This window comes from Macrotis lagotis, chromosome 2 (genome assembly GCF_037893015.1).
Source record: "Macrotis lagotis isolate mMagLag1 chromosome 2, bilby.v1.9.chrom.fasta, whole genome shotgun sequence".
Taxonomy (NCBI): Eukaryota; Metazoa; Chordata; class Mammalia; order Peramelemorphia; family Peramelidae; genus Macrotis; species Macrotis lagotis.
Window position 1 is genome coordinate 253,802,587 of NC_133659.1, and position 14,913 is coordinate 253,817,499.

General features: G+C 47.5%; 2 protein-coding genes across 3 annotated transcripts; one reads left to right on the forward strand and one right to left on the reverse strand.

Annotated features, from left to right (window-relative positions):
- Positions 1–2,507: 2,507 nt before the first annotated feature.
- AAAS (aladin WD repeat nucleoporin) lies at positions 2,508–11,022 on the forward strand. 2 transcript variants are annotated; one of them, XM_074225801.1, is made up of 16 exons: positions 2,508–2,750; positions 3,919–4,046; positions 4,789–4,844; positions 5,180–5,271; positions 5,488–5,534; positions 5,738–5,836; positions 7,169–7,312; positions 8,450–8,570; positions 9,314–9,438; positions 9,594–9,654; positions 9,833–9,923; positions 10,107–10,200; positions 10,287–10,354; positions 10,442–10,523; positions 10,605–10,689; positions 10,788–11,022. In XM_074225801.1, the coding sequence occupies exons 1-16, from the start codon at positions 2,628–2,630 to the stop codon at positions 11,001–11,003; spliced, it is 1,632 nt and encodes a 543-aa protein (XP_074081902.1). In that variant the 5' UTR covers positions 2,508–2,627; the 3' UTR covers positions 11,004–11,022. The 2 variants fall into 2 exon arrangements, with proteins under 2 accessions (XP_074081902.1, XP_074081903.1); XM_074225802.1 differs by lacking the exon at positions 4,789–4,844 and having other exon boundaries at positions 2,661–2,750.
- Positions 11,023–11,247: 225 nt separating this feature from the next.
- On the reverse strand, positions 11,248–14,789 carry MYG1 (MYG1 exonuclease). The gene is made up of 7 exons (XM_074225803.1): positions 14,571–14,789; positions 14,366–14,478; positions 14,136–14,295; positions 12,569–12,721; positions 12,324–12,446; positions 11,972–12,153; positions 11,248–11,460 (listed from the first exon to the last, which is right to left on the reverse strand). Exons 1-7 carry the CDS (start codon positions 14,787–14,789, stop codon positions 11,268–11,270), a joined length of 1,143 nt encoding a protein of 380 aa, XP_074081904.1. The 3' UTR covers positions 11,248–11,267.
- Between the last annotated feature and the right edge of the window lie 124 nt (positions 14,790–14,913).

Consider the following 14,913-nt stretch of genomic DNA (forward strand, 5'->3'; position numbering starts at 1 on the left):
AGTTCTTAGACAAAAAGGAAACAGGCCCTGCCTTATAGGTCTGGAGATGAAGGAACAACAAAGGATCACAGATCTAAAGTTGGAGAGGACCCCAGAGATCCTCTTGTCTAGTCTAATCTCCTCATTTTAGAGAATCCTTCAGAAGCATCTGATTTGCCCAATATCCCAGATAATCTCAAAGGAGGTATGGGAAGCAAGTTCTGTCTCCAAATCCACTGCTTCTTCCAATGTGCCACCCTGTCATCCAGAATACATGAACACTTATAAGTATCAAATACATAAATAATAGGGTTTGGTTTGTTTTCTTTTAAAGACACTAGATACTACACCACTGTGTTCATAGTGTGCATGAGAACAATAAGTGAATACAAAATATGTTAAAGTTTTTTAGGGGAAGGGCATTAGTGATGGGTCAAAATCAGAACAATACTTTGGGATAGTTGTATGGGGGATGGATTGGAGAGGGAAGAGTGTGGTGTTATGGAGATGGATTAGAAGACTATTATTGCAATAATATGAGGAATAAGAGAAGCATTGAAGGAATTATATGATTAAATGCAAAGTAAAGTAAGAAAAGTCAAGAAAAAATATATAATAACTACAGAAATGTAAATGGAAAGTACAAGCACCCCAAAACAACTGAAAATGAAAATTGCCAAATAAAGAAGAAAAAAGCATGGCCCCAAAGAAGAGATAGGTGAAGAAACTTCCCCACTATTTTATTTTCAAGTGAGCATTTGTAGGTGTGGAACTTTGCTTTTCAAATTTTTTTTAAGGTATTGGATATTTTTTGCTGAATTGCATTTAGATCATTTGAAAATAAAGATATTAATAAATAAACTTTTAAATAAGAAAAATTTAAAATGAGACCATTACATTAATCCGTAAGAGCACTTACTGACAAGATCTTGAACTGTAGTATTGGTTGTGAGTGTTGAGAAGAGAACAGATTGAAGAAATATTACACAGAATTGACAAGACTTGTCAACTGATTGGATTGAGGGTGTAAGGGAATATTTTTTCTATTCGGGAATGTTCTTACAAAAATCTGACTCTTATATTTTCAAAATTAAACCTTCATCAGAAAAAATTACTGAAAAGATTCTCCCCAGTTATCTTATTATCTTTCAATTTTAACTGCATAGGCTTTGTGTAAAAACTTCAATTTTATGGAATGAAAGTTGTCCATTTTATTTCTGTGAGCCTCTCTTATCCTGTGTTTGGTCATGGACTGTCTCTTTGTAGATCCAAAAGGATATTTCTTCCTTGTTATTCTAATTTGCATATGATATGATATTTTTTGTTGTTATTATTGTTCTTTCTTTTAGAAGACCAATGACATCTTGATATCCTTTTTTTTTTAGGATTTTGCAAGGCAAATGGGGTTAAGTGACTTGCCCAAGGCCACACAGCTAGGTAATTATTAAGTGTCTGAGACTGGATTTGAACCCAGGGCTAGTGCTCTACCACAGCACCGCCTAGCCGCCCCTAACATCATGATATCTTTACTTGGTCTTGAATTGGATTTAAGTGAGGCAGATTTTGCACAGTCTTCAGCCTCACTCTCTCTTTCAGTCACTGGCAAAACAAAAATCAAGAGGACCAGTGATGCCCTGGGATGAAGTGGATGATCTTGACATAGTCCATGTCTGACCAAATTTCAGCCGCCTTCAGGGCTGTTGGAACAAATTGTTCTCATCTATCTGGAGGAGGCCCTCCACCTGCTTGGGGTAGATAACCCCTTAACTCAGGAGTCTGGGCTTGTTATCATTAACCTGATGTAACTTGTCTGCAGAGTTGGTTTTAGTTGGGTGTGGCTATGGAGCCATAGGTGAGAGCTGGGTGATAGGTGGACTCCAAAGGTAAACCCAGCAGCTCTGACAAGGGCTCCTCTCTTGGGGTGGGGGGGAGAGTTAGTTCTCCCTGAACTCTTCATACATTCCAAAATCAAATGACCATTTGTAGTTCAGCTTGATCTATGTTATGAGATGCTGAACAAAAACCTAAACCTGCCAAACTGCTTTCTAGTTTTCCTACTAGCGGTTTTTGTCAAATAATGAGGTTTTAACCTTTGGTCGTTGGAGAGAAGAGTGGTGAGGGTAAGAGGAGACAACTGAGGGCTGAAATCACTAGGAATGGGGTTTGGTAAGAGGTGGGAAGGGTGTCTGCAAGCCCTGGGCCTTCTCTGAAGTCCCTTCTTGATTGCTGGGTGTCCTTCATTAGGAATAGCTTCTTTTTAAATTTTTAAAAAAATTTTAAAAATTTATTTAAGGCAATGGGGTTAAGTGGCTTGCCCAAGGCCACACAGCTAGGCAATTTTTAAGTGTCTGAGGGCAGTGCTCCATCCATACCTGAATAGGCCTCATTTAAAGCCCCAGCCTGCAAGGAGGCTCTGAAGGCCAAGCGGCCCCTCCCTGCTGACGTGTTCACGCAGCTTCCTCCGCAGGAAGCGGAGGGCGCTAAGTAACCGGAAATCCCGCCTCGCCACTTCGCGCTCAGGGCCCTCTGCTTCCGTCCGGCCCGGAGGCGACGGAGTTTGTCCCGCGCGGCTTCCCGTCCGCGCCTCGGCCGCCGACCGCGCGCGCGTGGGGCCTCGAGGAGGTGGGAGCCGCGGACCGCCTGGGAGGATGTGCTCCCTTTCATTGTTCCCCCCGTCACCGCCCTGGAACCAAGTGACGCTTTACGAATACAACAACGAGTTGGTGACTGGTGATAGCTACGAAAGCCCGCCCCCCGACTTCCGGGGTCAGGTAACTCTCCCGGTACCCTGGGCCTGGAGAGAAGCGAGGGGGTGGGGCTAGCCAGGGGGCGGAGCGAAGCGGAGACCAAATGAGAGGGAAGAGTCGGGATTGGAGGATAAGGGCTGGGCGTGGGCGGGGTTAGACCAAGAGGGCGGGGCTAAGCATTTGATGGCTGTGACTCTTCAGACTTGGCCAGAACTACCTGGCCAGCTCTCACCTATGACTCAAAGAAGTGTAGCACCATAGGCACACCCAACTAAAACCAACTCTGCGGACAAGTTACATCAGGTTAATGATAACAAGCCCAGACTCCTGAGTTAAGGGGTTATCTACCTGGCCAGGTGCTTCATTTATGCTTATTGATTTATTAAATCCTGAGCTTTCTAACCTCTTCTGCGCCCTGGACCCTTGTGTCACAGCCTGGTGAAGCCCACGGACCCCTCAGGCATGTTCTTAAATGCAAAGAATAAATTACATAGCATTATAAAATAAATGGATTATATAGAAATTTTATCAAAATATTAAAACACACCCAAGTTCACAGATGCCAGGTTAAGAAACCTTTGATCTATTCTGATCCTTGCATTTTACAAATGAGGAAACTGAGGTCCAGAGATAAGAGTAAATAGAAAGTAAATCAAGTTTTACTCCAAAGTTAGGAAACTCCCCACTTCACCACATATATTTTATTTTATTTATTTTTTTACAAGGCAGTGGGGTTAAGTTATTAAGTGTCTGAGGCTGGATTTGAACTCAGATACTCCTGACTCCAGGGCCGGTGCTCTATCTACTGTGTCACCTAGCCTCCCACCACATATATTTTAACAAGGCACTTGATATTTCCACCCTTCAACTCATTTTTATTAAGACTTTTTCTTGCTTTATAAAGGAATTCTGTGGTTGTTTGATTCATTGTGGCACTGATTAGATTAATTTAGGTATTTTATCATATTGATTTGGTCTTTTTATGGGCAATTAATATTTCTCCAGTTATTTAGATCTGTCTTTATTTGTGTGAAGAGTCCCTTTCCACTCTCCTGTGCTATACCTTTTTTGAGGGAGGTTAAGGAAGAAGGGGTGGGTATTTTACCGGAGTTTGGAAGTTCATGTAAAGCCAAAAGAAGAGAAGAGAGACGCTAATTTCTTCTTCTTCTTTCCTGAAAACCTGCATCCACAGTGGATCAACCTTCCTGTTTTGCATCTAACAAAAGACCCCCTTAAGACTCCTGGGCGACTGGACCATGGCACCAAAACTGCCTTCATCCATCATCGTGAGAGTATCTGGAAGAGATGTATCAGTGCCTGGTGAGGAGGCTGAGGGCAAGAACCCCGGGTCTGTAGACATTGGGACAGTTGAAGCATCTACCATTCTACTGCCAGCCTTTACTCAGAGACTTTTGTCATTGTGGCATCCCCTGGTCTAAACCATTTATCAGGTCCCTTTTCCTAACCTAATAAAATTAAACCTTAGTCTGTGCTTCAAGGGTCTCTGTACTCACTGACTTTGGTTCATCTGAGAGCAGTAGAAAGAGCCCTGAAGGTCAGTAAGAAAGAGCTGTGTTCAAGGGAATTGCCTGTTACATCCTAGGCAAGTATGTGTCCTCTTTGGGCCTCAGTTTCCTCATTTGTAAAATGGAGGAATTGGAACAGATGGTTCCTTCTAAATATAATCCCTTGGATCTGTGGTTAATCACCCTAGACCCTTCTCCAATCCTGTAAACTGACTGTCTCCCTCTCTGCCCCCCTTCCATCATCCCATCCCTCTCTGTACTGTGCTGTGACTTCTCAGATATTGTTACTTCTTTTCATTTCTGCTTGTTTATGTTTATCAAGAATCCTTAGATCATTTTGCGTGTTACCTTCCCAATTCTTGAGGACTGGGGAGTCTCCATTGTTTGGGCCTTATGCATCATCTATTATGGTGCTTTGCACATAGAGGCCACCCCCCAAACAGACTTTGGAGTGAATGATACAATTTTGGTGCTCTGAAAGGCAGACAGTTAGGGGAAGGTAAAAGTCTCAGGCTCAGCCTCTCTGTCCCTTGCAGGCGTGATATGGGGGTTTCGGGTGTGTTGAATGAGGTCGCTAACTCTGAGGAGGAAGGTAAGCCATTTTCTTCTCCTGCTCCCTCTTCTCTTTTACTCTGAATGCATTAAGGTTCACAGAATACTTTCCTCAAAAACTTCCTTTTCCCACACCTGTCCCCTTGGCTTCAGCTCTTTTCTACTGCCCACCTTAGTGCTCCTTTTCCCCCTGCTCCCCATGGTCAGTCATTCCCCTTAAATGTCCTATGGATGAAGTGCATGGAGGATGTCTTCAGAGATAGATCACCCTGGAAAAGATGCAGTCACTGTCTAAATGCTGAGTGCATATGCACAGCAGATGTGTGGAAACTCTTGATCAGCTGACCAGCACTCTCTGCCTCCTTCATCCTGCAGTGTTCAAGTGGGTGAAGACAGCATCAAGCTGGACCCTGGCATTGTGTCGTTGGGGCTCTTCTCTCCATGGGTCTCTGTTTCCCCATCTGTCAGTGAGTTTGTGCTCCCTTCACACTCCTTATACCCTTAAAAATGCTTAAACTAAAATAGGAAAGGTAGGGGAGACATAGACTTGGTGACCATGACTATGCAGGATGTGTTTCAGTCCTGCTAAGAGAGAAAATGGGAGGGTATATGAGGGGGGGTCAATTAGAGGGGAGTTTCCCTCTCCCAGCACGTCTTATCCTCATTCCTTCATACCCTTACAGCTCAGGAGTGAAGATCTGATTGCTGAGTTCGCCCAAGTCACAAATTGGTGAGGGGTTAAGTCAAGGTGCTTCTGGGAGCTGGGAGATAAACTCATAGCTTTGCCACTTCTGGTCTGGGGGGGTCAGGGGTTAGGGTTTAGATAATATCCCTTCCCCCCAAGTGAACAATAACAGTTCATCCAATGGAAAAGCATCTGATCCGGGATTAGCGAGCCTGGATCCCTCTTGCTTATGTTCCCTCACACCCCAGGTCCAGCTGCTGCCTGAGGATTTTTGCCTGGCATCCTCATACTAATAAGTTTGCGGTGGTGCTATTAGATGACTCTATCCGGGTATACAATGCCAACAGGTATGTGTGCACATCAGGGGCAGGGCTAACATAGAGTCCCGGACTATGATCATGTCCCTTTCACTTCCCAGTCTTCCAGAGCCTGTTAGGTAGCCTAGCTCCAGAAGACTCTTGGACTTTTTTCCATTAGGATCCTGTAAGAAATTAAGAGTTGAGGGGTGGCTAAGTGGTGCAGTGGATAGAGTACCCACCAGCCCTGGAGTTAGGAGTACCCGAGTTCAAATCTGCCTTCAGGCACTTAATAATTATTTAGCTGTGTGGCCTTGGGCAAGTCACTTAACCCCATTGCCTTGAAAAAAACTTAAAAAAAAGTTGGGGCAGCTAGGGGGCATAGCGGATAGAGCACCAGCCCTGGAGTCAGGAGGACCTGAGTTCAGATCTGTCCTCAGACACTTAATAATTGCCTAGCTGAGGGGTGGCTAGGTGGTGCAGTGGATAAAGCACCAGCCCTGGAGTCAGGAGTACCTGGGTTCAAATCCGGTCTCAGACACTTAATAATTACCTAGCTGTGTGGCCTTGGGCAAGCCACTTAACCCCATTTGCCAAAACCTATTTGCCAAAACCTAAAATAATAATAATAATAATAATGATAATAATTGCCTAGCTGTGTGGCCTTGGGCAAATCACTTAACCCTATTGCCTTAAATAAAATTAAAAAAAAAGAATTTAAGAGTTTCTAATATGGAAATATGTTAAACTTGATTGTACATGTATAATAACCTTGATCAGATTATTCGCTGACATGATAAGGAGGGGAGGGAGGTATAAAAATGAACTCAAAAGTTTACAGAAAGAAGAATGTTCAAAACTATCTTTGCATGTAATTGGAAAAAATAATAATTTAAGGGGTCGCTAGGTGGCACAATGGAGAGAGAGCACTGTCCCGGAAGTCAGGAGTACCTGAGTTCAAATGCTGCCTCAGACACTTAATAATTGCCTAGCTGTGTGGTATTGGGCAAGTCACTTAACCCCACTGCCTTGCAAAAAAAAAAATTTTAAGAATTTTCCATTATGTTTAATATGATTGTGCATGTATAATCTACATCAGATTGCTTGATGTCTTCTCGATACTATTAAGATAAGAAAACTGTTTCCTATAGCTGGGGTGATCATACATTTGTGTTGGGCAGTAACAGCTGGGAAGTCTGAAATTCTTTGAGGGTTTGGTATGTTGCCTTTTCGCAGCCCCTGTTCTTATAACTTTCTCTTGCCCATCCTTCCCTCTTGGACCCATTTTCCTGACATTCGTCTCTACTCAGAGGTCCCTTTTTGTTTTTGTCCACCCTTACTTCTATTTTCAGCCCTCTCTTTTTCGCCTTTCTCTTTTCTCAGCACCATAGTCCCCTCTCTGAAGCACCGGCTACAACGAAATGTGGCTGCTCTTGCCTGGAAGCCCCTCAGTGCCTCTGTGTTGGCCGTGGCCTGTCAAAGCTGTATTCTCATCTGGACTCTGGATCCCAACTCCTTGTCTACCCGGTAAGTTCCTTCCCTTGTCTGCCCTGATCCTCTCCTGGAGTACCCTTGTATCTTGGGAGCCTATGTATGGGGTGGGAGGGAGCTATGAAGAAAGAATTTCCCTCTGGGAGCTCTTGAGGCCAATAGGGCAAATAGAACCCAGAACCAGGGACAGAGGGAGAGAATCAGAGACTGAATTCAAAGAAACAGATAGGGATTGGAGGGAGGGGAGGACCACAAGAGGGAGAAGAATTTAAAAACAAAAAGAAAGCCTTCCTAGATAGAGTCTGGAATCAAGAATCAAATTCTGGCATGGAATTTGAAAGGAATAGAGAGGGGAGTTCATATGAAGAAGCTCCAAGCATCATTTGGAAACTGGTTTTGTGCTGAAAAGATGCTTAAAAGGCAACAAGGCAATACAATTCATAGAGTGCCAGGCCTGGAGTCTGGAAAATCTGAATTCAAATCTCCCCTCAGACCCTAAGTAGCTGGGCAAGTCACTTCACCTCTCTTTTCCTCAGTTTTCTCAATTGCAAAATGGGGACAGTAAAAAGCAACTTTCTCCCAGGATCGTGAGATCATAATTGTAAAGTTCAGCTTAGTGTTTAACACATAATAAATGCTATTTAAATTTTAGCTAATATTATTAGAAGGAAAAAGAGATTCGCATCTTCCCCCCCCACCCCACTGATAGGAGGGCCTGGGAGGCCCCTCCCCTTGTCAGTGGGTTTTCTGGAATACTTTGGTCACAACAATCTTAACCTCATTCATTTAGTATTTCCTGTCTTGACAAGTTACCTCCTATCTCCTATCATCCTTCATAGCACAAAGAGAGAAAAGAGCACATTCACAAAACTAAACAGCCCCTCATCTAAGCCCCCTCATACTGCCCTCAGAAAAGAAGGGGGACCTTTCCTCAAGGCTAAGGAAGCTCATCTGGCTTCAGTGGGAGCCTTTTCCTCCTTATGCCCTCTCCAATGGGTATAACAATATGTTTTCATCCTCTGTCCTTTTTATGGTCATCTTGTCCTTGGACCCCACAATTCTCTTTATCCTCTAACTTGGAGGGACAATGGACAACCTTTAAGGTTGAGAATTTCTGACAGATTCCACACAGGGAAACCTTGTCACCTTATCTTTAACTTCCAACCCTTGCAGACCCTCCTCAGGCTGTGCCCAGGTCCTTTCCCATCCAGGGCACAGCCCTGTCACCAGCCTGGCCTGGTCCCCCAATGGAGGACGACTGCTTTCAGCCTCACCTGTAGATGCTGCTGTCTTGGTGAGTTGTTCCCCAACGCTTCTGGAAAAGTCCGCTTTACGTGATGATGTAAAAGGGCAAGGGGGAGCTCGTCGGGGGGGGGGGGGGAGTGGGGAGGTTGGAGTTTTATTTTCTATAGTCCAGGTTGTAGTCAATAAACATTTATCATTAAATGCCTGTTCTGGGACAGAAGCAATACTGAGCCCTGGAGATACAAAGAAAGACTCTCAAAGCTGTTGAACGATAAATTGGAGAGATTCTCAGAGGGAGGGCATTATTAACAGTAAGAACCTAGAAAGGCTGCTGACATTGGGATTTTAACTGGGACTTGAAAGCAGCTAGGAAAGTCAGAAAACCAAAAGGAGAGAGCAGGGAGTTCCAGGATTGGGGGGGGGGGCAGCTGGTGAAATTACCAGAACAGCAGGGGAACCAGTGTTACATGGAACTCCAAGGTCATGGAGGACAGAAAGCTGTAAGATTATAAAGGCAGGGGTGGGTCAAGGTTATTTAGGGATTTAGAAGTTAAATAGAGGACTTGATCTTGGAGGTAAAAGGAACCCCTTTCATTGACTGGTTAGGGGTGGACAACTGAGGATGGACTGAAGTGGGAAGGACTTGAGGGAGGTGAGAGGTAAAATGAGGCTGTACTTTGCCCAGATGCATTCCCTAAAATCCTAGTTCTCCTGAACTTAGAAAAACAGTTGAGGAAATCACTGGGGATATTTGAGCATCTTCCCTTGAATACCTTCTCTTTGTGCTTCCAGGTATGGGACATCTCAACCGAGACTTGTGTTCCCCTTCCCTGGTTCCGGGGGGGTGGAGTCACCTATCTACTTTGGTCCCCTGATGGCAGCAAAGTCTTGGCCACCACACCTTCTGCCGTCTTCCGGTGAGTGAGGAGTCAGAGAAAGCAGGCGGGCCTTTCTTTGACTCTGCCCAACAGAGTGGTATAATATGGACTGAACTGTCTTCTGGACAGAGTAAAATCAGATATTTTTGGATTTCAGAAGTCCTTGAACAAATCCTCCCCCCTCTCTGGTGCAGGGTTTGGGAAACTCAAATGTGGACCTGCGAGAGGTGGCCTACCCTGTCGGGACGATGTCAGGTACAAAGGGGTCTCAGGACCCTCTGGGAGTGGGTGAGGCACAGTTATCTGTTGTCTTCATTTCCCATTGGTCAGGTATGTCCCCTGGTGCCTAGGCCATCTTTCCTCACATTACCATCACCTGGATATGCCACTCCTGTCCTTTCTCAGGGACTGATCCCTTTTCTTCCTTCCTCAGACTGGCTGCTGGAGCCCAGATGGGAACCGCCTGCTGTTCACAGTCCTGGGAGAGCCTCTGATTTACTCCTTAACCTTCCCAGAGCACAGTAGTAAGAAGTGCCTTCGAGGGAGAACAGAGGGCCTGGAATATTTTTAATAGACCCAACCTTTGGGGGATTGGGAGGAGGGTGGGAAAACCGGACTAGTCTAGTCCGATTTCCAGGAAGATGACCAGGGGATTCCCTCCCCCCACCTCTCAGGGCCTCTGATGTTGGAAGGGGTCTTTTTTACAGGGGAGGGGAAAGGGCAGGTTGGAGGCGCCAAGACGGCTACCATCGTGGCAGATCTGTCTGAGACGATAATACAGACACCCAATGGGGAGGAAAGGTAAATGAAGGGCAAGGATCTTGGTGTGTGGAAGGTGGGAAGGATTCATCTCATTTCTCCCCTTCACCTTTCGCTGTGTTCTCTAGGCTGGGGGGAGAAGCTCATTCCATGGTCTGGGACCCTAGTGGAGAGCGTCTGGCTGTGCTCATGAAGGGTAATAGGGGAAAGAAAGGGGAAAACCCACACCAGCTCCTGCCCCAAGTTCTCTAGTCTGAATCTGTCCTTGCCTCCTTTTGTGCAGGAAATCCACACGTCCAGCATGGCAGGCCTGTTATTCTATTGTTCCGGACCCGGAATAGCCCTGTGTTTGAACTGCTTCCCTGGTGAGTGTTGCTTGGTTCTTCCCACATCCCCATCTTCTCCCTTCCTTTCTTCCTCTTCACTTCTTCCCCTCTGTTTTCCAGTGGCATTGTACAGGGGGAGCCAGGGGCCTGGGCCCAGCTGATCGCCTTTCACCCGTCCTTCAACAAAGGAGCCCTGCTTAGTGTGGTAAGGTGTTGTGATGGGTGCATTGGGATAGGGGTGATTGTGTTGGGATTGCTGAGGTTTTGTTTGAGACTTCATCCTCCCTTGTAATTTCTCTACAGTGTTGGTCCACAGGACGAATTGCCCACATCCCCCTCTATTTTGTCAATGCTCAGTTCCCACGATTCAGCCCCATGCTGGGCCGGACCCAGGAGCCTCCTGCTGGGGGAGGTGGCTCTACCCACATGCCTCTCTTTACTCAGGCAGCCCCTATCTCTAGTCCCTGGGACTCCACTTCAGGAACTTCTTGGTCTCTCTCCCCCACCAGCCATCTTTAATAAATATTCCCTTTATTTACCTTCATTTCTGGTCTGTTTTTCTTAACGAAGGGGGGTATAAGGCCCTTTTAGAAAATAAGAGAAAGGGGCAGTTAGGTGGCGCAGTGGATAATGCACGGGCCCCAGAGTCAGGAGTACCTGGGTTCAAATCCAGCCTCAGACACTTAATAATTACCTAGCTGTGTGGCCTTGGGCAAGCCACTTAACCCCATTTGCCTCGAAAAAACCTAGAGAGAGTCGAACATAGTCCTTGTGCTGAAAACTTTATTGAGATTGATCAGAAGTCAGAGCTGTTGGGCGCTGGGCCAGAGTGGCACGGGCCATGGTCAGGGCACCTTCTCTGGTGTGGTGCCCACCAATGAAGCCGTTGGCATGAACAAAAATGCAGCCAGGGATCCCAGTAATCTGGTCCAGGGCCTCATCCCGAAGACCTTGCCATTGCTCAGGCAGGGGCAGCCTATGAGCAGAGAAAGCATGTTGGAGCTGAAGCAAGAGAGAACTTACAGAACAAATAAAGGACCCAAGAATGCAGTGAGGAGCAGAACTGGAAACTGAGGCAATATTCATCAGCTGAGGAATGGCTGAATAAGTTACAGTTTGTGAATGTAATGGGATATCGGTGGTATAAGAAATGATGATGGATAGGGATGGTTTCAGGAAGCCTTGTCTGAACTGGAAAAGAGGAGACCCTAGAGATCAATTTACATATTAATAGCACTGTAAAGCTGAAAAACCTTGAAAAAGCAACAAACTACAATTCTGGGGGGGGGGGGGGCGCAGATGATTCCACCATCTTTGGACCTGACCAATGTGAGAAACTCACTTTGCTTTACTACATACTTTGTTACCAGTAGGGATAGTAGAGTTTGAAGAGAAATATTAATCTAAACAAGAAATGGATGAGAAGCAGTGAAGGGATATATATATATGAAGGGATATATATATGGCCTGAGGATCTGGGACCTTACCTGCTCTCAAAGGAGTGAAGCTCTTTTGGTACACATTGTACCCGCCATTTTCCATTCTGGTCAGGAAAGAGTACAAATGTAATGGGCACTAAGGGGGTCAAGCCAGGTTCAAGATCAAACAAATGGTCCTTCCAGGGACAACCACCTTGAGACAGCTCTATAATTTCTCCACTTGGGTCCACCTTAGGGAAGAAAGTTGGAGTTAAGGGTGGAGTTAGACCTCATCCTCTAATTGTGACCTCTTTAAAAACAAAACTCAGTTGGGATTCCCATACTGACTCGTTATGTAAAGGGCTCAGCACAGTGACTAATACACCCCAGGCCCTTAATAAATTCCCCTTCCCTTTTCTACCTGGAATCGTTTTGCCAGGGCTTCTTCCACTAGGGCCCGGGCAGGTAGCCAGCTGTGCTTATAGAAATCTAGTCTCTGAAGAAACTCCTCACGTACTAGGTCCATGGCACGATGAAAGCCAGCCTGTGATTGTGAGAAAAGTCAGCACCTAGTTCCTGACCTCACCAGGAAAGAAGAGGGCAGAGCTTTCCTCTGACCCCTGTTTATTCTCAGACCTCTCATCTCTCCACATCCCTTCTTCTCACCTCTGTGTCCTGATTTGGCTGATTCCAGGTGGGGTTAAGCCGGGCAACCCGAGCGCTCAAGGTAGTGGTCAGTGCATATCGAGGCTTTCCTCCCTCCCACTGGGAAATTCCATTGTCCACTGCATCTACTTCCTCCACAAAATATTCATACATCTGTTGGAAAAGAAAGGGGTTTAGGGGCTGGGTCACTTAAGGAAGGTAAACCTCTCGGCATAATTTCAGGGAGGTAGCTACAAGGGCAGGACCACCCTTTGGTTCCAACAAATTATCCCTGGTTGGCAAATGAAGAGCATTTATAGACTCTTGAGTGTGTAGGTAACTTGTCCTAAATTCACCCTTAAGGAATGGTAGAGCTAAGATTGTGCCCATCCTTTCTGGAGGCCTCCAGACTGAGATGTTGCTGGAGGCAGGAGAAAGTCCTCATGGCAGACTGTCCACTGCTTTCTTATTGTGAGTTGGTCCTAGACAGCCCACATCTCCTCAGATAAAATGGAGCTAACATCTGCCCTACCTATTCACTCTGTTGTAAGGAAATACAGTACCATATGCTTTAGAAAAGGTAAAATGAGGCTCAAATGCCTCTCCAGGATGAGTGACAATGCTGCAGTTCTGTCCATGTGATGGGATCTTCTATGACTCCTAGGCAACATGATAACATGATTTGGTGAGAAGGGGTACTAGATCTGAAACCAGAAAACTTGGAACAAGATTCTAAAGTATGAACTGATTAGCTCCACACACAACAAAAGCCACTGTTTTACAGCATGCTTTCCTTTCTGATATGGAAAAGAACATGATATAGTGAACACTGAGTTCACTAGTGGGGGAGGAATATAATATTCTTTTTCATTACAACAGATTTATCTCTCTTAATAATAAACAATAAGGACCTAAATGGTAAACTAAACTCTTAGTACAGTAATTTTCTCAAACCACAAGGTAAATATTATGAGTATATTTCCTTCCATTTTACAGATAGGGAAAATAATATTTATCAGGGAGGTGCCATGCCCAAAGCTCCTGGAGAGTCTGAGCATTTCGGCTTTGGACTTGGTGCCCTTTCTCACCACATCATGTGACCTTCCCAGGGCCGGGGCTAAGATGATCTACATTCTAACACATTTATGGTGTCTTTTTTTTTTTTAAAGATTTTTCAAGGCAAGTGGCTTGCTCAAGGACACACGGCTGGGTAATTATGAAGTATCTGGGGGCAAATTTGAACTCAGGTCCTCCTGACTCCAGCGCCGGTGCCCTATCCACTGCGCCCCTACATTGTATCTTAGAATATAAAACCCATTCCCAGCTCGGGGCTGGCCTGGCTTGGACCCCGTTTGGGCGGGTTGATTCGAGATTGCCGAGGATCCGTCTGCGGGGAGGGCCAAAGGTACCGAGGGTGGCGACAGCGTCGTTTCTAGGGCACAAATGGCTTAACCCGGCACCTGGCTCCTAAACACCAGGCCAAGTGCTCCTCAAGGTGATCTCGGGAGGGCGCCCATCTGACAGGCGGGAAAGCCGGGCCGGTTCCGCCGGCCCCGGGCTTGGGGTGGGGCACCCGTGGGCTCCCCACCTTGTCATAAAGAGTGTCCACGACGCGGTCATCCGGGCTGCTGCCCAGCAGCCGGGCCAGGAGCCTCTGGCCGAAGTGCAGGTACACCAGGCCGGCGCTGCTCAGCTTGGTCCGCCAGGGCTTGCCGGGCCGCAGGGAGCTCATGGACTCGCCGAAGGACCTGGGGAAGGGAGGGTTAGGGGAGGCGGCGGCTGCCGGCCCGGGCCCTCCCGCGGGGGGCGCGCCCGCACCTCTGGTGGTGGTCGTAGCGGTGCCTCTGCGGGTCGTACTCGCCGCCCACGTCCACCACCACGTCGCAGGTGGCCAGCAGGGCCGGGTCCCGGGTGCGCAGGATCTCGGCGTCCTGCGGGGACAGGGGGAGGGGCGGCGGCGTGAGGCGCGCGTGCGCGGCGCGAGGGGAGGGGGAGGGGCGCCCGCCCGCCCGCCCCGCGGTACCCGGTACTCGGGCAGCAGCCTCAGCAGCGCGCAGGCCAGCGCCTCGTCGCAGTGGAACTTGCCGTTGTGCGTCCCGATGCGGGGCCGGGCCGGCGCCATGGGGCCGGCGCGGGGCCGCTTGCGGGCCGGCGCGGGCTCCAGGCCCAGGCGGCGCGAGGTCGGCGGCGGCGCGGCGCGGAGCGCCAGGGAGAGCGGGCTGCGGAGGAAGAGGCGGCCCATGCGGGCGCGCGCACGCCACTTCCGCCCCGCGGCCGGGCCCCGCCCCCGCCCCGGCGTTGACCCCGCCCCCCCGGCAGCCAGGCGGAGAAAAGCGACACGAGCATGCGGGCGAGCCCGGCGGGCG